General features: G+C 33.2%; 1 protein-coding gene across 1 annotated transcript; it reads left to right on the top strand.

The window, feature by feature from the left end:
* Window positions 1-2: 2 nt before the first annotated feature.
* Window positions 3-22,408, top strand: LOC110020970 (RGG repeats nuclear RNA binding protein B-like; the record flags this gene model as incomplete). Its single annotated transcript, XM_020719278.1, has 10 exons — window positions 3-165; window positions 247-655; window positions 743-805; window positions 860-940; window positions 4,589-4,665; window positions 4,710-4,818; window positions 20,457-20,592; window positions 21,607-21,768; window positions 22,041-22,199; window positions 22,286-22,408. Coding segments are annotated over 10 exons (1,467 nt in total), but the record flags the coding sequence as incomplete, so codon positions are not given.
* Between the last annotated feature and the right edge of the window lie 1,262 nt (window positions 22,409-23,670).

Genomic DNA, 23,670 nt, shown 5'->3' with positions numbered 1-23,670 from the left:
CGACGGGGAACCCTTGCGATCTCCTCATCGAGAACGAAAACGAGGACCTTTCTCAGCTGATCGCCGCGCAGCAGAAGAAGGTCGCTGCAAGTAAAACTCCCGGGGCTGCCGCAGCTCCGGCTGCGGCGAAACTCCCGTCGAAGCCTCTTCCGCCCGCGCAGGCCGGTGAGTTTTGTAACCCGCTGGATTTTATAGAAATTATGCTTATGAATCTATCTTTTTTATGTGCTGTTTTCGGGTGTCTAGTTAGGGAATCGAGGAACAATACGTTGAATGTGCGCGAGGGAGCAGGTCGAGGTGGGACTGGGCGTGGTAGGGGTGGTCGTGGAGCTGGGATCGGTCTTAGTAGAGATATTGGAAATGCGAACAACAATAGATATGGAAGTGGTGGCGGCGGTTATCGTGGCGGCGCTGCTCCTGAAGAGGGTGATACTGGGAGATCATCAGAAAGGGAACGAGGGAGCTATGACCAGCCCCGTGGAGCCTTCCGTGGAGGCAGACGTGGTGGGTTTGTGGATGGGAATGCAGAAGGTGGATCGGATTCGGATCGTACCCAACGAAGAGTTTATGAGCGAAGAAGTGGGACTGGGCGTGGAGTTGAAATGAAAAGAGAAGGTGCAGGGCGTGGAAACTGGGGTGCAGTGACTGATGCACAGTTAAGATGACTCCTTTATTGATTTGAAGATTGAGCATGTTTTTATTCTGCTAAGTTTTCGTGGCTTTTGTGATATATGATTGGTAGGGTGATTGAGGAAAGTCTGAACTTTGATGAAAAGCCTGTTACGCTCCGGAGAAGCCTGTCAACCATGAAGATGGACAACGAGATGCAAGCAAGACTCCGGAGAAGCCTGTCGTCAACCATGAAGATGGACAACGAGATGCAAGCAAGGATAAGGAGGAAGCAACGCGTGAAACAGAAGAAAAGGAACCAGCAGACAATGTTTGTTCTCTTATGCCATTTATTTTCATTATATTTTCATGTTTAGTGAATGCTTTTTATCAATCTCCAATGCTGGTGAAAATATAGCATAAAAGAAGAAAAAGTACTGGTAGAGGTTCATGATTAGTATTCTTTAATCCAATGAAAACTTCTCGAGTGCTTTGAAAATATTGGTGTTTGAAACAACAACTTTTTTTAGGCGATGGGGTAGCACACCTAGGATTGATAGAATTATTAATAACATTGAATTTAAGGTCAGGAGCTTTGTAGTCTACAGAAGGACATTATAAGTTGAAGTAGTTTATTCAGATGTTAGGGCTTTTAACCTTTCAATTTTATCAAAGGTGTAGAGTTCTTTACTCTACATTTAAAAAAGGGAAGCCCCAATTTAGGAGGTTAGGACTTCTAATCATAAAGTAAGGGTCTGTTTGGGGCAGCTGTAGCTGTTTGAAGAAGCAACTGTTTAAAAAACTGTGATGACTGTTATAAAAAAATCTTTTATGAAAAAGTCAGACGGTAACTTTTTAGCAGCCACCCAGATAGCCAGCAACAGTGGAAAAATGTTTCTTTTAGCTGCAATTTCTCGAAAACCAGACAAAACATAATTTTACCAAACAAAAAAACTGCGGTGCGTTACCGCATCACAACCCCAATACGCACTCTAAGACTTCCATGTTGATTAAAGTAACTTAAGAGGTTGACCGCGCCTTCTCTCTGCATTTTGTAATGCATTGTATTGGTTTTTTTTTTTTTTGCCAATTTTAAATAAATCATATATAACTTTAATTAGTTTTTCAAAGTGGTGATTTGGTTTCGAGTACTACTAGACTTTTTTTAATTAGTCACTTGAATAGAATACTTTTTGCCAAGAGATTTAATCCTGTAAATAATAACTATATTGCTTCTTATGTGGTTTTTGTGATGATGAATTTTGAACCGATTAATCTCTAATAGCTATTTATAAACACTTAACTATTGTTTGGCTACATCCACTTAAACCTAACTGGAATTTGAAAGCATTTTATTTTTCAAGATGTCCTTGAGATAGAATGCGATTAATAAAATGAAGGTGTTGTGGTTGTATTTTAAATTATAAGACTACCTGAATATCTTCCGGTATGAGTTGGCAGTAAATCGCCAATTTTTGGTATTATAGGGTTAAGGCTTCATGACTTATTTTATTTCAATCTTGAGGAAGACAATTTAAAGTTAAAGCCAAAATTGAATCCTTTTGTGCAATCCAATATTTACTACATTTATATACTCTATTTGCATGTGATATCTCATAACTTCATTCTAAATTTTAATTTCAAAGCATTGAACTTAATATTTTTGATGTTTTAATGAAAAAAATTGATTTGTAAAATTCATGTGTGTTATTTAGAGCACGTTTGTTTTAGATTTTCAGCCTGTTTTCTAAATTGTTCTGTTGAACACGAGTTTGTTTCGTGCTTTCTTCAATTGCTGTTTAAAACCACCACGTAACCGCGGTGGCAATTACACTACAACACCACCCCAGAATCAATCCCGCGTTTAGACATTTTGCCTGTGGGGATACCCTTCAGCGGTGCCTTAAAGGCGTTTAACAAATAATAATTGTTTTTTAAACAGATTAATCACGGGTCGTGTTATTGTAATTAGACACTATACTAATTGTTCTAGGCATTTAAAAATTGGATATAATAATGATATTAATGGAAACAATAATTGTGCTTTACGGGTCACAATGCTATTAGGGAAAATTCCTTTATGGAATCTTTTTTCATAATTTTATGTACCGTGTTATTTTAATAATAATGATATTAATGGAATAATAATTTATAGAGCGGGTGATATGGTTGTAAGAGAATGAATTAATGGAATTATAAATTCTTTTTGTTTTTGATGGGTGATATGATAATCATAATTATGTTTGTTAAGAAAATGATATTAATGGAAATGATAATTTATAGAGTTTTAAATTTTATAAAGAACCATGTTGCAAAAAAAAAAAGACTAAGAAGAATTGCTTGTACTAAAATGCCTATTTTATCAATACAGGCTTTTTAAGGACTACTTTTTCAGTCCTTAGTCCACAGACAACACTTTCATAATTATGTTTTTCAAACATACCAACTACTTCTGAAACACCAGCTTCTGATTAGCAGATTTTCAATAGCAGCTTTGGAACTGATATTTCATACAACTAAAGCCGAAACAAATACACCCTTAGTTAAGTGAAATGTTTATTATTGATTGAAAAAAAAATAATTAGAAATTTTGAAATTGAATTTTTTATATATGGACATATTATTGATTATCTTGTACTCTTGTTTGCAATTTCAATGTAATTGTGGAAACTTACTTATTTTTATTTCTTATATAACCAACAGAGATTGTAGAATGTATATCTTTCTCTATAAAGTGTATTCATTGTTCTTAGAATTCATTGATATTTCAAGAAGAAGTTTACTATTTGGTGCTGGTAGGTGAAAGATGGCTGCATCTCTTGTAATATTTGGGTTGCATCTATTTCAAAAAAGTATTGTGTATGTTGATGTTCTTGAGATTCTAAACTTCTAAGCCAATTTTTTAAAATGTATAACTAATTTTTGAAAGCCTTTAGCCATATAAAATCATGAAACCTCTGAGTTTTTTGTCATTTGTTATTAAAAATTTCCCTCCAAAGCTACAATTTTTGTAATAATTTTAAGGACCATTAAAACCTATCTTTTGAAACTACTCCTGAATTCTTAAAAATTTATGTGAATGCAATCTTAACTATACCATTCAGGCATATTTGACTAAAATAAGAGGTCTAATATGGCTTACCAAAAGACATATCATGGTTATGATACATAAAGTAAAGTTTTTTTATCCATAGTTAGGCATATGAAGCAGTTGATTCTCTCCGGCTAATTAATTTTTGTAATGTGCTCTATTTATATTTGCAAATTTTTCTTGAATTTGTAGCTTCATGTTTTTTTTTAACATGTGCTGAATTTTTAATATTTGGAAGCTATCATATCGGGGAGGGACAAGAGTCTTTCATTGCTACAAAGATGGATTGTTGAAACATAAGACATGTTATTTGGATACTTCTAGTCAACTCTGAAGCATTTTTTATTTGATATGAATATAATAGTTGAAGCATATTTTTCTAAACAGAGGATAGATTTTGGGAGTGTGTGATTTGAACTATTAATTGGCCCATGCAAATTTATGATTTTATCCGCCACATCGGAATTCACGGCCCGTCTCAGCATCCAACCATCACATCACGTTAGTCCCTTTATATAGCATGGGATAATAGGATAGGCTGGTTCACATACCACTTAGTGATGTTATATACATTCGGCTTACATATAAATGCACGTAATATTATACACATATGCATGCCCGTCTATAATAATTCAGAAGTGCGAGTATTTTTGAAATAATAAAATAAGTATATGCGCACCATATGCATGTTATTATTGTTATCACATGAATCCATCTAATTGGCTCTATCTGATAGGAAATGGTTTAGTTAATTCTTTTGGAGGATAATCTTGCTTTTTTTTAATCTGGATTGCAGAATTCAGCATTCCAGAGCGCTTCTTTATTGTCTTTTAGAAGTACAGAAGTAGCAGACTGATGATTTCTTCTCTGATTAGATATTGGGTGCAGGCCATATCTATATTTACCTTCTTTGCAGCCTAAGGACAGCAACCAAAAACCTCTTGGATTCAATGACAACTGGCCAGGCAGAGATGCTGAAAAGCAGCATTTTTTGTTTTTCTGACTCCAGGAGGATTCATCAAGGCTTCAGGCAGGAGACCTGCCGAATTTAGGTTTGGTGATTTTGGCTACCAGGAGAACTATACAACTGTTAGAAGAGGTGAAGATGAAGGAGATCTGTAGGATGTAATTTGAATTTTATTGCTAAAAGTTTACTTTTTCATAGCACTTAGAGCATGGGTAAGTCTTTATCAATTCTAAACAAACTTCAACAGAGAGGGAACTTTTTACTAGGTCATTTCAGTTTAAAAGATAATTAAAATAAAATTTATCCTAATTTATAATTTAAACTTAAAAAATTCAATTATACCCAAAATTAGTTAAAAATTCGGAAGTTGTTTTTATGGTGCTATCATGTGGATTTTGAATTAATGATCTGGACATATGTGCATTTTGGTTTTGATCACCAAGCCTCTGATGGATGATACATTTTGAAGGACTTTTAAGCAATACTTCTTGTCTCAATAGTGCACTATATGATATTCATCTTTGGATGTTTCCATTAAGATTTTTGTCAACACGAAAAAGTAATAGGCTTTAGGAACGATGCCAAATGATGGCCCAAAATCAAATGACTTGATGTTTTGATCCATTCATGATTTGATGCAAAATTGTGAGGGAAGTCTCTCATAGACTTATTTGGAGTGGATGGTTGTATTAGGCATCCCTTTAATTATCTAATGTCGAGATCATGGGCCCCCTTTAGAAAGATTTCCTTCTAGATAAATCACAATTTTGGTGGCGTAAGTTTGATATTACAGTCACATAATTGTAGCAGTTTGTTGTGTTTGGCAATTGATCTTTTGGTAGTTTTAGAGAAAATTATAGACTTCCTGAAGAACTTAAATTTTAGAGCCTCCTAGATGATGGATTTAAGTTAGCATTTCTTTTTTAGGAGCTATCAAGATTTTTGCTCTTTTGTTCTTATGTGCTTCGGCAAATGTGGAAAATAATAAATCGGATGTACTTATTGATTTGACTTCGTACTATAATTATATATCCTATTTTGAGCTTGCCGAAGTTGATAATATACTACTTTTTATGTGTTGCTTGAGTTGGCAAGAGGGTGACCTTTTAAGCTACTGTAAAATGTTGTAACTCTTGCTTCCATTGGTTTTTTGTAAGATATGTTTTTCTTCCTTCTAGATCCTTTGGGTAGCTTAAGATATATCATTTTGCTATCACACATGGCCTTATCCTCTCTTTAATTGCCTTCATTTTGATAGAGTCAATCTTAATTATTGATCCTATTTACATTGGTGGATTTGGCGAGGACGTGTAAAAGAGATTATATATGTTTTGCTTGGTGGACCTATTTGAGGATAGTTTTTATACCTTGTTGAAGAGTGATACATGCATATCCGCCAGTTTCTATGTGTCACTTTCCTTGCTTTTAAGACAGGGAGAGTATGGTTTTTCTTTTCTTCTTCGGTAGGGAAGGCCTAACATTGCTAGAATTTTTGTTGTGCAATGTAAGTCAACTTTCATATGCTATTATTACCATGTTTATAATTGGCGCACTAGTTTTTTTTCCCAGCAAAAAAGATCTTTCCTTTGTGAGCTGAAATTGATAAGGTCGTTGATTTAGTAACTGATGAAGTTATGAGTTATTGAGGATGAATTGGCAAACGTTAAGTAGAATAGTGTCACATACCATCTCTAGCTATCATCTTTGGTGATTGGAAAATTCCAAGTGACATTGGTTGTCAAGCTTAATATGGGGTAATATTTTAATCCTACAAAATAGATAGGGATCGGGATGGGGGGTATGTTATTTGGGTCTTTGGTATGATGCGTAGTGAGATAGATCACATTGTTTTCTATTGGCACATTTCTCATGATCCGGGTGTTTTTTTTGCTGTTTGTGGATATATAATTATTATAGTAAAATGATCGTGGAGTTATTTTTTAGTTAAAATGACACCTCTTTTGATCTTTTAAGTCTAACTTAAGTTTTTATGGGCATTAAGGTGGCTCAGTTGAATTTTGGTGTTGTTATTTTCAAACAATGCGTTAAATATGTTGGAGAACACTATGCTAGCAGGTTGGACTGTAGACCTATTAAGACTTCAATAAATTTTAATGCTACAATAGGTAGATGTTAAAGCTTTGCTGGTAAACTAAACTATCTGTTGTACAAATAAAAGTTTTGTTTCAAGTTTAGTTAATTATTTTTCCATATGATGGTCATTAAGATTCTTTTATTCACCTCATTAGACATTTGTAAGGGGAATTGAGTCAAGACTTGTTATATGAAGAGAGAGAAAATTGTTAGGTGATTGACTTTATTGACGTAAATTGAGTATGGCCTCCCTATGATGGGCGTTTTAGCATATCCTGCTGTGATCATTGGGTGTGTTTTGTTTACTTGGAAGCATAGAACATGATGATGTTACTAAATCAATTGTGAGGCTCATATCGAATCGGGGCATTGACTGCACACGAGCTATTATGATTGAATCAATTTTTGTGAGCCTTAAAATTTGGAGAAAGAAGACAAATGAAATTGCTATTGTTGGCGTATAATGTATTAAATAGGTCTTTATTAAAATCTTTTTTTTAGAAGTGCAAAGCAAAAAGTAGTATTTTTATTTTAAGGAATTGTTTGGTTGGATGAGAACCAAATAGAGAGATTTTTTTTTTTTTTTGATTTATTATTGGATGCTTTCAAAACACAATGAAAAGAATTTCTCTCTTCTCTTTGCCTCCTTGTTTCTTTCTTTCTCTTTTATATAATATGGAGATATGAGGTGATGTGATTTAGGTTGTGATGGCAAGTCGAAGAACATGGTGATATCAGGATTGAACTTGTGGGTTAGAGGCAGTGTCACGGGTATGGGCATAGGTCCGGTTTGCAAACAACTATGACAATGGATGGATGGGGGTCAACATGGCAAAGGAATAGGCCATAGGTCATCTTATGCAAGGATGGGTTGAAAGGTGGTAGGTTTGCATTTGGAATTTTTTTATTTATTTTAGGTGTATTTAAAATTCATTACAAATGAGGCTGGTGCACATATTCTGAATTTCTTAAAAATACTTTGCATATAGTTAATTTCATACCAAACACTTGGATAGTGAATAACTCACATATTTCTCTGCAAAGTGTATGCTTGCAACCAAACGATCTTTAGGTGTATTTCTAGTATTAGAAAGTTTTGCTTTGTGGAGAGTTGACTTTAGATCGTCATGATTGAATGAATGAATTTTTTTTTATTGCTAAATTTATCTCTGGCTTGTATACTTCTCTACAAGGTGCATATTTTTACTTTATGCCGTCTTTTGTTGTCCTTGACTGTTCTCTTCCATGCTCTCTGCATCATGGCCATCTTCTTTCGCCTCTCACTGATAACTGATTTTATTCAGCCTTTGGCGCCAAAGGTGGCTAGGGAATTGTAGTTGTGGTTGTCATTCTAGCGTCGAAAAATGGTCTTTGTCAAATTCTCGTCTGTCTTCCTTCAATGCAACCACACCAACCATCTTTCTGAACTTTAGTGGGAGAAATATGGCTCTCTCCATTGCATATCATACTTTTACAACCATTTCAACCCTAACTACTTTTAGTGTCTCATCTATCAGTTGCTTTCTAGAAGACTATGATCGATTGTTTCAATACTCTTAACAATCTCTTAGCATCTTATGACATTTGTTCTTGTGTTTATTGCAATTCTCTCTCTCAGTGCATATTTCACATTTTGGTTCCTCTTCTCATATAATGGTTGATCAAAATCATATTTTCTCCACATCTCTACATTACTCTGATTTTGGATAATGGGTCTCTCTATCTCTCTCTTCTAGAAAAGGTGCTGTGAATCCTTTGAATTTCTTTTTTCTTTTAAATGTTTTATATGTTCGGCAAGAGCTTTGGAAACACTTTTTAAAAGTATCTGATGTTCTTTCAAATATATTAGACACTTTATGTGGTGGAAATATATACCCATGGTTATTTTTATGTAGGATCCCTTTTGAGAGGCTATAGTTTTTTGTAATAGTAGTTTTCAAGATATCCATAAAGAGCCTTGGAAACAGTGTTTAGCATACATGCACTTTCATACATACTAGCAGTTTAAAGGGTGGAAATGTATATCCATGGCCAGTTTAATTTAGGGTTTGTTTGGGATGGCTATAGTTTCTTGTACAAGTGTTTGTAAATTTTTTGTGAGCGGAGCGATTTTTTTAAAAGCTGTGTCGGGGAATGGTATTTTTTATAAAAACTGTTGTGGATACTTCAATTCTATTATTAAACAAATTAGATAACAATTTTTATACAATTACCAATCTAGCAAATTTGATTATAAAGATTAGCTTTCCACCATAGAAATTTTTGAAAGATAGCAAGAAATTATAGCTAAAGCTGAAACGTTCCAATGTTCTGAAAAGCAAAGCTCTGGGAAAGCTAACCCAAGCAGACCTTATTACTAAAGTATTTATTTAAAGGCCTATAATGTGCCATGGCCATCAGACATTTATGTTAAAATAAGACAGTCATCCAACATTTTGTTTTAGCTTTATTTAAATGAATGTAACATTAATTGCTCAAAAGCTTTGTTTTTTGGAGTTTGATTTTGTATTTACCTTGGACTTCAGTTTTTTTTCATAAAATGCATGAAGTTATTTTAGTTGACGGACAGCATTACTTCACCATAGAAACAAGGTTTTTCTATAGGATTTTAGCGAAATTATTGCAAATATTCTGCCAGTTAGCTTTTCCTGCCTTTATGATATTTTATTATTACAATAGCAATGTTTGTCACTTCTTTCAAACCTCTTAGAAGTAGTAATATTTAACCTCATTTTGAAGAAACTATATCATTAAACCTGTACCACATTATCCACTGTTGAAATTATTATTATTATGTTATGAGATATTGATGGCCCTTTTAAAAGGGCCATGCACTTTTTTGTATGCAAGTAAACAGGTTCACCCGGCCTATATAAAATTTTGCAGTGACAACATTGATATGTGAACATCTATTTTTGTGAATGTTGCAAAACGCGTATCATTTTAAAGGAGTGCACCATATGTAAAACATTGCACTACGATACTGTTCCATAGAATTTTTGGCTAAAATATTTCACTTCCTCTGTCAACTACTTTCCTCTTTTTAGCAGCCTATTTTTTGTTCTATTTTTAGCAACAGAAAGTTAATATTCTTTCAGAACATCTTGAAGGGACGATATATTCCAATATCATTATATGTAAATTTTTGCTATGAGCATATTTTTATGTTGATATATTGATGGCCTTTTCAAAGGTATCTTGCATTTTCCTGTATGCAAGTAACTAGCTTGACTGGCCTACATAAGATTTTCTTAGTGGCATCATTAATTTTATGTACATGTATCAAAAACATTTACTATGTACCTTTTCAAAGAATGCCACATATTTTACGTAATTGTCTACATTTCACTAGATGAATATCTTAAACATTGTTACTCTATTTGTATGCTACAACTTTTGTCAAGTAATTGCTAGTGCATACATGTATAACTAATGGACTATGTACTTAAATTTTATATGTGTAATCCTATAAATAAAGAAAATGCTGTAATAATAGTTGGTGGTAGAATAATAATGTTCATGAAAAGATAAAATATAAAAAGTTATATTATAAAAATTGGTTTAAATGTAAAAACTTAGAGAACTAAGAAAAATATCTAAAATAAAATTTATCCTAATTTATAATTTAAACTTAAAAAATTCAATTATACCCAAAATTAGTTAAAAATTCGGAAGTTGTTTTTATGGTGCTATCATGTGGATTTTGAATTAATGATCTGGACATATGTGCATTTTGGTTTTGATCACCAAGCCTCTGATGGATGATACATTTTGAAGGACTTTTAAGCAATACTTCTTGTCTCAATAGTGCACTATATGATATTCATCTTTGGATGTTTCCATTAAGATTTTTGTCAACACGAAAAAGTAATAGGCTTTAGGAACGATGCCAAATGATGGCCCAAAATCAAATGACTTGATGTTTTGATCCATTCATGATTTGATGCAAAATTGTGAGGGAAGTCTCTCATAGACTTATTTGGAGTGGATGGTTGTATTAGGCATCCCTTTAATTATCTAATGTCGAGATCATGGGCCCCCTTTAGAAAGATTTCCTTCTAGATAAATCACAATTTTGGTGGCGTAAGTTTGATATTACAGTCACATAATTGTAGCAGTTTGTTGTGTTTGGCAATTGATCTTTTGGTAGTTTTAGAGAAAATTATAGACTTCCTGAAGAACTTAAATTTTAGAGCCTCCTAGATGATGGATTTAAGTTAGCATTTCTTTTTTAGGAGCTATCAAGATTTTTGCTCTTTTGTTCTTATGTGCTTCGGCAAATGTGGAAAATAATAAATCGGATGTACTTATTGATTTGACTTCGTACTATAATTATATATCCTATTTTGAGCTTGCCGAAGTTGATAATATACTACTTTTTATGTGTTGCTTGAGTTGGCAAGAGGGTGACCTTTTAAGCTACTGTAAAATGTTGTAACTCTTGCTTCCATTGGTTTTTTGTAAGATATGTTTTTCTTCCTTCTAGATCCTTTGGGTAGCTTAAGATATATCATTTTGTTATCACACATGGCCTTATCCACTCTTTAATTGCTTTCATTTTGATAGAGTCGATCTTAATTATTGATCCTCTTTACATTGGTGGATTTGACAAGGATGTGTAAAAGAGATTATATATGTTTTGCTTGGTGGACCTATTTGAGGATAGTTTTTATACCTTGTTGAAGAGTGATACATGCATATCCGCCAGTTTCTATGTGTCACTTTCCTTGCTTTTAAGACAGGGAGAGTATGGTTTTTCTTTTCTTCTTCGGTAGGGAAGGCCTAACATTGCTAGAATTTTTGTTGTGCAATGTAAGTCAACTTTCATATGCTATTATTACCATGTTTATAATTGGCGCACTAGTTTTTTTTCCCAGCAAAAAAGATCTTGTGAGCTGAAATTGATAAGGTCGTTGATTTAGTAACTGATGAAGTTATGAGTTATTGAGGATGAATTGGCAAACGTTAAGTAGAATAATGTCACATACCATCTCTAGCTATCATCTTTGGTGATTGGAAAATTCCAAGTGACATTGGTTGTCAAGCTTAATATGGGGTAATATTTTAATCCTACAAAATAGATAGGGATCGGGATGGGGGGTATGTTATTTGGGTCTTTGGTATGATGCGTAGTGAGATAGATCACATTGTTTTCTATTGGCACATTTCTCATGATCCGGGTGTTTTTTTTGCTGTTTGTGGATATATAATTATTATAGTAAAATGATCGTGGAGTTATTTTTTAGTTAAAATGACACCTCTTTTGATCTTTTAAGTCTAACTTAAGTTTTTATGGGCATTAAGGTGGCTCAGTTGAATTTTGGTGTTGTTATTTTCAAACAATGCGTTAAATATGTTGGAGAACACTATGCTAGCAGGTTGGACTGTAGACCTATTAAGACTTCAATAAATTTTAATGCTACAATAGGTAGATGTTAAAGCTTTGCTGGTAAACTAAACTATCTGTTGTACAAATAAAAGTTTTGTTTCAAGTTTAGTTAATTATTTTTCCATATGATGGTCATTAAGATTCTTTTATTCACCTCATTAGACATTTGTAAGGGGAATTGAGTCAAGACTTGTTATATGAAGAGAGAGAAAATTGTTAGGTGATTGACTTTATTGACGTAAATTGAGTATGGCCTCCCTATGATGGGCGTTTTAGCATATCCTGCTGTGATCATTGGGTGTGTTTTGTTTACTTGGAAGCATAGAACATGATGATGTTACTAAATCAATTGTGAGGCTCATATCGAATCGGGGCATTGACTGCACACGAGCTATTATGATTGAATCAATTTTTGTGAGCCTTAAAATTTGGAGAAAGAAGACAAATGAAATTGCTATTGTTGGCGTATAATGTATTAAATAGGTCTTTATTAAAATCTTTTTTTTAGAAGTGCAAAGCAAAAAGTAGTATTTTTATTTTAAGGAATTGTTTGGTTGGATGAGAACCAAATAGAGAGATTTTTTTTTTTTTTTGATTTATTATTGGATGCTTTCAAAACACAATGAAAAGAATTTCTCTCTTCTCTTTGCCTCCTTGTTTCTTTCTTTCTCTTTTATATAATATGGAGATATGAGGTGATGTGATTTAGGTTGTGATGGCAAGTCGAAGAACATGGTGATATCAGGATTGAACTTGTGGGTTAGAGGCAGTGTCACGGGTATGGGCATAGGTCCGGTTTGCAAACAACTATGACAATGGATGGATGGGGGTCAACATGGCAAAGGAATAGGCCATAGGTCATCTTATGCAAGGATGGGTTGAAAGGTGGTAGGTTTGCATTTGGAATTTTTTTATTTATTTTAGGTGTATTTAAAATTCATTACAAATGAGGCTGGTGCACATATTCTGAATTTCTTAAAAATACTTTGCATATAGTTAATTTCATACCAAACACTTGGATAGTGAATAACTCACTTATTTCTCTGCAAAGTGTATGCTTGCAACCAAACGATCTTTAGGTGTATTTCTAGTATTAGAAAGTTTTGCTTTGTGGAGAGTTGACTTTAGATCGTCATGATTGAATGAATGAATTTTTTTTTATTGCTAAATTTATCTCTGGCTTGTATACTTCTCTACAAGGTGCATATTTTTACTTTATGCCGTCTTTTGTTGTCCTTGACTGTTCTCTTCCATGCTCTCTGCATCATGGCCATCTTCTTTCGCCTCTCACTGATAACTGATTTTATTCAGCCTTTGGCGCCAAAGGTGGCTAGGGAATTGTAGTTGTGGTTGTCATTCTAGCGTCGAAAAATGGTCTTTGTCAAATTCTCGTCTGTCTTCCTTCAATGCAACCACACCAACCATCTTTCTGAACTTTAGTGGGAGAAATATGGCTCTCTCCATTGCATATCATACTTTTACAACCATTTCAACCCTAACTACTTTTAGTGTCTCATCTATCAGTTGCTTTCTAGAAGACTATGATCGATTGTTTCAATACTCTTAACAATCTCTTAGCATCTTATGACATTTGTTCTTGTGTTTATTGCAATTCTCTCTCTCAGTGCATATTTCACATTTTGGTTCCTCTTCTCATATAATGGTTGATCAAAATCATATTTTCTCCACATCTCTACATTACTCTGATTTTGGATAATGGGTCTCTCTATCTCTCTCTTCTAGAAAAGGTGCTGTGAATCCTTTGAATTTCTTTTTTCTTTTAAATGTTTTATATGTTCGGCAAGAGCTTTGGAAACACTTTTTAAAAGTATCTGATGTTCTTTCAAATATATTAGACACTTTATGTGGTGGAAATATATACCCATGGTTATTTTTATGTAGGATCCCTTTTGAGAGGCTATAGTTTTTTGTAATAGTAGTTTTCAAGATATCCATAAAGAGCCTTGGAAACAGTGTTTAGCATACATGCACTTTCATACATACTAGCAGTTTAAAGGGTGGAAATGTATATCCATGGCCAGTTTAATTTAGGGTTTGTTTGGGATGGCTATAGTTTCTTGTACAAGTGTTTGTAAATTTTTTGTGAGCGGAGCGATTTTTTTAAAAGCTGTGTCGGGGAATGGTATTTTTTATAAAAACTGTTGTGGATACTTCAATTCTATTATTAAACAAATTAGATAACAATTTTTATACAATTACCAATCTAGCAAATTTGATTATAAAGATTAGCTTTCCACCATAGAAATTTTTGAAAGATAGCAAGAAATTATAGCTAAAGCTGAAACGTTCCAATGTTCTGAAAAGCAAAGCTCTGGGAAAGCTAACCCAAGCAGACCTTATTACTAAAGTATTTATTTAAAGGCCTATAATGTGCCATGGCCATCAGACATTTATGTTAAAATAAGACAGTCATCCAACATTTTGTTTTAGCTTTATTTAAATGAATGTAACATTAATTGCTCAAAAGCTTTGTTTTTTGGAGTTTGATTTTGTATTTACCTTGGACTTCAGTTTTTTTTCATAAAATGCATGAAGTTATTTTAGTTGACGGACAGCATTACTTCACCATAGAAACAAGGTTTTTCTATAGGATTTTAGCGAAATTATTGCAAATATTCTGCCAGTTAGCTTTTCCTGCCTTTATGATATTTTATTATTACAATAGCAATGTTTGTCACTTCTTTCAAACCTCTTAGAAGTAGTAATATTTAACCTCATTTTGAAGAAACTATATCATTAAACCTGTACCACATTATCCACTGTTGAAATTATTATTATTATGTTATGAGATATTGATGGCCCTTTTAAAAGGGCCATGCACTTTTTTGTATGCAAGTAAACAGGTTCACCCGGCCTATATAAAATTTTGCAGTGACAACATTGATATGTGAACATCTATTTTTGTGAATGTTGCAAAACGCGTATCATTTTAAAGGAGTGCACCATATGTAAAACATTGCACTACGATACTGTTCCATAGAATTTTTGGCTAAAATATTTCACTTCCTCTGTCAACTACTTTCCTCTTTTTAGCAGCCTATTTTTTGTTCTATTTTTAGCAACAGAAAGTTAATATTCTTTCAGAACATCTTGAAGGGACGATATATTCCAATATCATTATATGTAAATTTTTGCTATGAGCATATTTTTATGTTGATATATTGATGGCCTTTTCAAAGGTATCTTGCATTTTCCTGTATGCAAGTAACTAGCTTGACTGGCCTACATAAGATTTTCTTAGTGGCATCATTAATTTTATGTACATGTATCAAAAACATTTACTATGTACCTTTTCAAAGAATGCCACATATTTTACGTAATTGTCTACATTTCACTAGATGAATATCTTAAACATTGTTACTCTATTTGTATGCTACAACTTTTGTCAAGTAATTGCTAGTGCATACATGTATAACTAATGGACTATGTACTTAAATTTTATATGTGTAATCCTATAAATAAAGAAAATGCTGTAATAATAGTTGGTGGTAGAATAATAATGTTCATGAAAAGATAAAATATAAAAAGTTATATTATAAAAATTGGTTTAAATGTAAAAACTTAGAGAACTAAGAAAAATATCAAAAGACCCGTAAGGAGTCTAAGAGAACAATCTGTGACGCTAAAAATTGTGCTTTTAGTTATCTTTATGATCGATTAGATACTAAGTAGTGTGAAAAATATATGTATAAACTAGATAAACAAAGAAAATAGAAAAGTAAAGATTTAACTCAAGTAAAGTGTATTAAAGATGAAAATTAAAAAGTGCTTTTCTTAGAAAAAGTTATTCAAAATAGTTAAGTGAGTTATTTTTTGATAAACTTTTTAATGAAGTTTCGGAAAATACAATCGACCTTAGTGATCTTAATATCATTAATAATAATAAAATGTTTCATTTTTATCGTCGCATTGTAAAAAAGTAGTTGAGGAGACTTTAAAGAAAATCAAGGGTGGAAAGTTTGTAGGACCTAATGATATCCCAATTGAAAATTAAGTTGACGTATCATACTTTAAAAATATGAGAGAGGATAATTGAACATTGATTAAGACATATTACAAAGATTTTTCATAATCAATTTGGATTTATGTCGGGCATGTTTACTATGCAAGCTATACATTTGTTGAAAGGTTTGATGGAGAAGTTCAAAGATAATAAGGAGGATGTACATATGATTTTTATTGATTTATAAAAAAGATAACGATAAGGTTAAAATAGATATCTTTTGGAGAGTTCTTGAGAAGAAAGGTATTGTATACAAAAGCTGTGACTTGTGCTCGAATAGGAGGATTGACTAAATATTTTCCTATTTTAGTTGGTTTACATTAGGGGTAGACTTTGAGCTTATATCTTTTTTTCTTTAGTTATGGATGGTTTTACTGGACATTTATCGGAGGATGTCCCTTGGTGTATGCTTTTTGCTGATGATATCCTTCTTGTGGATAAGATGAGACAAAAAGCTCAGGAAAAACTTGAATTATGGAGGTTTAAGGCTTTCGTTTGAATAGAACTAAAACTGAATACATGGAATGTAATTTTAGTAGTAGTAGCTCTAGTGATAGAAATGTAACTATGGGTGATCAATTTATTAAAATGTGTGAACGCTTTAGACGAACGCTTTAGATATCTCTGATCTAGTGATAGAAATGTAACTATTGGTGAATGCTTCGAGCCTATTATGTGATAGAAAAGTACCGCTTAGACTCAAAAGGAAAATTTTATAAGATGGTGGTGAGACCTGCAATACTCTATGACGCTGAATGTTGGCCTTTAAGAGAGAAGCATAAAACTGAGTTAAGTGTTGCCGAGATGAGAATGATTAGGTGGATGAGTGGTTTTACAATTAGTGACAAAATGACAAAATCTGAAATGAATATATCCTTGATAGGGTTGGTGTAGCTCCAATGAGGGAGAAAATTAGAGAAAGTCATCTTAGATGGTTTGGTCACATTAAATGTCGACAACCATATGATGATCCGATTAGAAGAGTGGATGTTTTAGATTCGACTTATGTTAGGAAAGGTAGAGGACCTCTCTGATGACTTGGCATATTGCATAAAAAAATGATCTTAATTTATTAGAATTAAATAAATATATGGCACTAAATAGGATGCAATGGAGAAAAAGAATTCATGTAGCCGACTCCACTTAGTGGGATAAATGTTTTGTTGTTGTTTTTGTTATTGTATGCTCTGTATTCCTGTCACATTCCACCTTTAAATTTTTTACACGCATATTTTTCTTTTGATATGTTCTTCTGTCATTCATTTGGTTTATCAACATCCAATTCAACACAACTTTTGTAATGTGAGTACTAACAATATCAGTAGGGCTGTGCGGCCAGTTAGGTCGTGGTCCTGAAAGACTGGTAGTGTAGAAGGGATAAATGTGTGAGGAGGGCAACATCACAACCAAGAATTCATCTTTCTATTTCTGATCGGATTGAAAATAACCTAGCAATTGGATTCTATAATTTTTGATAGAATATTTTGCAAAGATTCTTTTGTTTCTTTTATTGGGCATTTACATATACGGCACACGATTCTTATGTATTTATATATCTGGCGACGCCTGAGCTTTCATATTTATACACGTGTCACTCAAAATCTATAATATCACTAAAAACCAATACTATTGCCACTTTTTAAAAATGAAATACAGATTTTTCTTGCATAGGTTTAAGGCACCAAAGTGCCATGTATGTAAATATGAAAGTTTAGATGTGACATGCAAATGTGTACGAACTGTGTGCTACATATGTAAGTTTCCCTTCTTTTGTTGAATCAGTAAACCTTAAAAAAGGAACAACTGTCACGCTCCAGATCTCGAGAGAAATGTTTAGAGTTCCAACATTGTTGATGACTGCATGGATAAGCCTATTTATGACTGCTGTTAAGTATCATCACTGCTGACCTCTTCATGCGGATTACATTGCCTGCCTCATTCCCCTCTTCTCAGAAAACAATTGAAATAGAGAAATTTAGAAATCAGAAAAACTTGACTTCCAGTGGAGTTGGTTTGCTTGATCGAAATCAATTTTTTCTTTGGCCAGAGAGTTATTTTGTAATTTTTATTGACGTACTAAAATTTATATGAGCTTAAATGGCATTATTGATTGTTCTTTTTCAGCCCTTAAATAAATGGGTTCTTTAACTGCGGCATGTAGAGGGCTTAAAACCCATCTTTATTAATTTTTCAAAGCCTGCCTTGATGTGCTAGCTTAGTGACTCGATGAACTATTTAGCACTTTCACTAATTTACACCCATGTAAATCTGCAACATTGTTAAATTAAGAAATCTTGAATTAGGCTGGCTGACAATTTAATTGGCTGATGAAGTGTTTTAAGCCCGATTTTTCAAATCATGATGATTGCCTGTAAGCTATATGTTTATCAATACAATTCTGTTATCAGAGGTGAGCTTATTTGTTGTTTTTTATTTAAATCATGGACTTTGAATTTCGCTTTCATTCAAAAACCTTGGATTAGAAACGCCTGACTATGAAATCATGCGCCTTTGGTAGAATACTTTTTCAAAAGGCGCTCCTTAACTTACAGGAATGGTAAATGAATATGCTAAAATATAAACATTTATTTAAGATGCTATATTAACCTTTTTATTATTGGTTTTACTATACGTGGCAAATAAATTTTTAGATATTAACAATGTTAGTTGCACATAATAGGTTCAACGTCTCTAGGAACAAATGGTAAACAATAATTTATTAATTTGGACAAAAATAAATTGGAATAATGCCAACAATGATGATGATAATGGTTGTGTTAGGATTGTTATATAATATTGATAACTTGATTTTTGAGTGAAAACATTTTGAGTGCAGTTTTCAATGGTCATAACAAATAATTGTTATTTTTTAACCATTTAAATTGGGGTTTGGGTATCCCGCAGGTTGGCTCCTTACATTGGTCAACATTTTTCATCCATTTTAATGAACTAGGGATAACAATTATTAATATTTAGTTCTTTGGGTAATTGCACGAAAATATTTTTACTTTCTGCGACATATTTATTATCCTTTTGAATTCATACCACTCTTTTTAAAATCTATAATCTTCCCTTTAGGATATTATCTAGTAGTTTTTCTTCATCTGGTGATTGATACTCATTTTATGGGAAATTTTTGTGGCTACATCTTCTTCACATAATTGTGGTTGATGTGCATCTCTTTCCTGCTTTGTAAAGGACATTGTGCATTCCTTTTTAAAGCTCTTCTGAAATTCTATAACCGTCTATCAAAGCGTGGGATGCACCTTTTAGCACGTTTGCACTTTCACATTTATGGACGCTACTGGCTTGAAGTGAAAATATATTTCCCCATGGTTAGCATAAATCAGTATACAGATAACTAAAACATTTTGTTCAAGGCTAGGACCATGGCATTGTTATGAGAAATTTTTAAATACTAATGTTTCTGAAACATTCGGGATAGATGCTTTGTTATGTGGAACTAGTGTAAATGGGTTTAATTAACATTGATTGCATTTTAACTTAATTTCTTGAAAATTGATTTCATCTGCAGTTGGAGTTCTGAATTTTGCCATAATATGAATGAAGAAGTCAGTCTACTAAATGAACGGTGCCACTTTATTGTAAATAATGCTGTTCTATAGGACTTCTACAAATTTTTTACAAAATGGCTGTCAACTAGGTTTTTTTCTTTTTACTTTTTATTGTTTTATTGGTGCAATAACATTGTGCAGCTATTCTTTTGAATATCTAGGAACAAGAAATGCATAATCTTATTTTAGAAAAAACTACTGCAATAAATCTATATGAAGCATTTTCCTCGAAGGAAACCATATTTTATTTTATTTTTTGGCTGGTGAGATACTGGTGCTGCTTTATATGGGTATGCAAGCAGTTTCCCCGGACATAAGATTTCTTTTTGCGGTAACACTGAAATATCAGGATGTGTTTTGGGAGCAATATCAAAGCATGTATCAAGGAATGCCACAAAGTAAAACATTGCACCACAATGGAATTCTTGCTAAATTATTTCACATGTTCTGCTGACTAGTTACCATTGTTTATTGCCAATTTGTTGGTTTATTTTGTAGCTACGGCAGAATAAAAGTTTGTCAGAATGTCTTGGATGCGGATATAGTTTACATATTTTAATCTGATTATAATGGAAATTATCGAGATAAGCATATTTCTATGTTGAGATACTGATTGTTGTTTCAGAAGTATTTTGCAATTTTTTGGCGCGATTTGCGGAGGTTTCTTAGGCTGTGTTTGACATAGCTGCAACTTCTCAACTTTTCAGCTGCAATTGTGCTGCTCGAGTAAGCTGCTGTGGGGAAGCTGTTGTGGGAAAACTGGTTGACTGTTTGTTGCAGCTTTGTGAAAACAGCTGCGGGACAACTGTTTTTTTGGAAAATCGACCGTTCTGCCCCTGCTCAGTAAATTTGTTTGTACTAGAACTATGACACCCATTTCTTTAATAATTTTGAAAAAGAAATTCAAAATAATGATGAATTTATTAGAATTCATTATTAGCTTGAATGATATTCGAACGATAACGATGGTGGACAAGCAACAACAACCTAAAACTTTTTAGGTTTGACAAAACTCAACGGCCTTTAAAGACATGAAATTTTATTGTACCTCAGAACAATTTGAACAACTGAGATCAAATAGTTAAGATCTCAGAGCAATTGACCACTTCAACATCAAAACATAGATTTGGCGGATATATTCATAACAAAAGCAAAACAAAAGCAAAGGATGCTTCAGAAAATCTACTTATGCTAATATTTCGAGTCACAACCCATTGAAAACAAGAAATGGTGATCTCACAAATCAAAAAATTAGAAAATTCAAGGCCAAGCAAGCTTCATTCTTCATGGAAAACCTCCCTCAGCCTACTAGCTAATGAGCGGAAGGTCATACCTCAGATGATTGTTTCATTCGCTCCAAACAAAAGAATTGCACTTCTAAAATCATGGAAAACAATCCAATGATTGCCAAAGGTGACCCATTTTGCATCCAAGAAGCAATTCGCGTTAAAAATGTATTGGAATGGATACTGAACGGCATTTCATATGTTCAATTGCTGTTGCAGCTTTTACGTTTAACACCCCAATCGTGAACCGAAGGAGAAAGAGAGTGGCAAAGAGAAGAAGCAGATGCTTTCTCTTATTTTCGTTTTTTCTTTCGACTCGGTTATAGGGCGGAAATGGAACGAGTAGAGTTCTTGAGCTTTCATCCGACGTTTGCTCCCCTTAGATCGGGAGACGAGGCCTCATCCCCTGAAGAAATCTTCCTGCTCGCACTCGTCACCTGAAGCAAGCCACTCCGCTCGTCCTTATCTCCCTTTGCCGCACCGACCTGCTCGCACTCGTCACCTGCTCGCCTGTGGCCTTTCCTTGGCGAAATGTTTTCGGTTAGGGTAATGGCGTAAAAACCCGAATAAGGAAGCCGGGCCGCATGTTGATGTTCGTGTTCGGCTTACGGGAGAAATCGCGGCCCGCTGCAAGGGCACCGCCGCCCTAAAAGATAAATTTCAGCGGCACTGCGCAGCCTTGCCGCTGCGCCAAACGCAGCCAGTGGCTGCGTTTGAATTGTTATATCATGCTGTGAATTAGATTATTAAAACTATTGTGGGTGAAAATCTAAATGTTCTGACGATAAATTGATATTTTTCAACTATTCAGCAGATCCTACTGAACGAGGGAGAAAAGTTCGCAGTTATTTGTTTTTATGTGAAATTACTAGAACATATTTCTTGCTTTATGACATATTTAATGCTTCTAAGTTAATCCATTTCTTTTTAACACCTATTTTCCTGTCTGTAGAGCATTATATGCGATATTTTTTTTTAATTTACTGTGCTCAACAACATTTATAGGAGATGACTCTGGAAGAATATGAGAAAGTAAGGGAGGAGAAAAGGAAAGCCTTGCTTACTCTTAAGGTTGAAGAAAGAAAAGTTGAGGTTGACAAGGACTTACAGTCGATGCAGCAGCTCTCTATCAAGAAAGCAAACAATGACGTTTTTATCAAACTGGTAAAACTCTGCTGATGTCAAGAGGATTCTTTAGTTTTCTATTCTGTTCATCATTTTTCTTTGAAACATGCAAAATGATGTTTCAGGGTTCTGACAAAGAGTCCAAGAAAAGAGACAATACTGAAAAAGAGGAACGAAACAAGAAGGTATGGATTAACCAAATGCATTACTATTCATGTAATAACTTTGTTTAGGGTGTGGCTTTTTCACTTCAATTGTTGGAAACCACTACAGTCTTGCTGCATTTTAGAAATTTTTGTAGGGAAGTTCTATTTGTAAAAAATAATAATCTGTGATACAGAATAGTTTCAGCTCTATAATGAGTGGAAAAATCAAAACCTTAATAGAGAGGTGACTAAATCAAAAAATAAGGGGTAGCAAATATTTAAGTTTAAAATCAAATGCTTAAATTTTCTTTAAAATTATTATAAATATTATTATTAAATTTATATGTAATTAATATTAAATTATTAATAAGTATTTAGTTTAGAATCTACAAAATTCTCAATTGATTATATGATTGATTTAGGAATTGATTGCATTAATTGAGAAGAATTTAGGGGGTTGAAGGTAAATCAAATCAAGATCTCATTGATGTGTTGTTTCGGGTATACTGACATTCTCGGCCTACCAACATTAAACGGCCAAAGTTCATAATTAACGTCGAGGGAATTAGATTAGTAGCCATGAGTTGCCTCATCCTCAAGGATCCCTAGTAAGTCAAGAAGAATATGTATATCTAGAAAATGAAATGGATCTAATAGTGCCATCACTGACCGAAGCACTTGGACGACGAGCCATAAATCTCTAATATGTTGATAATTTCTACAAAAATATTTTACATGATTGTCATCGAAATAAGAGATGTTTTGCTATTTGGTTATATATAATTAGAGGCATATATTTGCATTTTCACTTTAAATTATTTATTTACTATTTTTTAAAAGTGATATAAATTATTGAATTCTATAATAATTATTAGAAGAAATTGTGCAACTTGACCCATCCATGGTGCCATCAACAAGATGAGATATTCAGTGATATTATTATTATTATTATTATTATTATGTATTTTTGTATATCTTTAAAGTATATTTTTCTACAAATTTGAAATTTTTAGAATTATGTATGTGATCATGGGGGTTTTTATTGATCTAACATTATTATTATTGTGTATGACGCATTTACATATATCCCACTCAATTCCTATCTATTTACTCATCTAACTCCGAAGCTTTATTTTTAATATTTACAGCACTGAAATCTTTCTCTTCATGTTAATATACTTATTTTAATTTTTAAAAATTATAGCGCTTCTCATGCATGGTAATGTGGTATATTTGCAAAAATTGAAATTTAGGTGTTAGGCTAGTGTACATAAGAATTGAGTGGGAGCTCATATTATGTTAGGACTCTGAACATAGAGGTGCGTTTTTATTTCAATAGTCGTTGTGTTATAAGAATATTTTAT

Source organism: Phalaenopsis equestris, unplaced genomic scaffold, assembly GCF_001263595.1.
Source record: "Phalaenopsis equestris unplaced genomic scaffold, ASM126359v1 Scaffold000114, whole genome shotgun sequence".
In the NCBI taxonomy this organism is placed as follows: Eukaryota; Viridiplantae; Streptophyta; class Magnoliopsida; order Asparagales; family Orchidaceae; genus Phalaenopsis; species Phalaenopsis equestris.
Note: the sequence above shows the minus strand (reverse complement) of the source record. Positions and strands in the feature narration are given on the sequence as shown.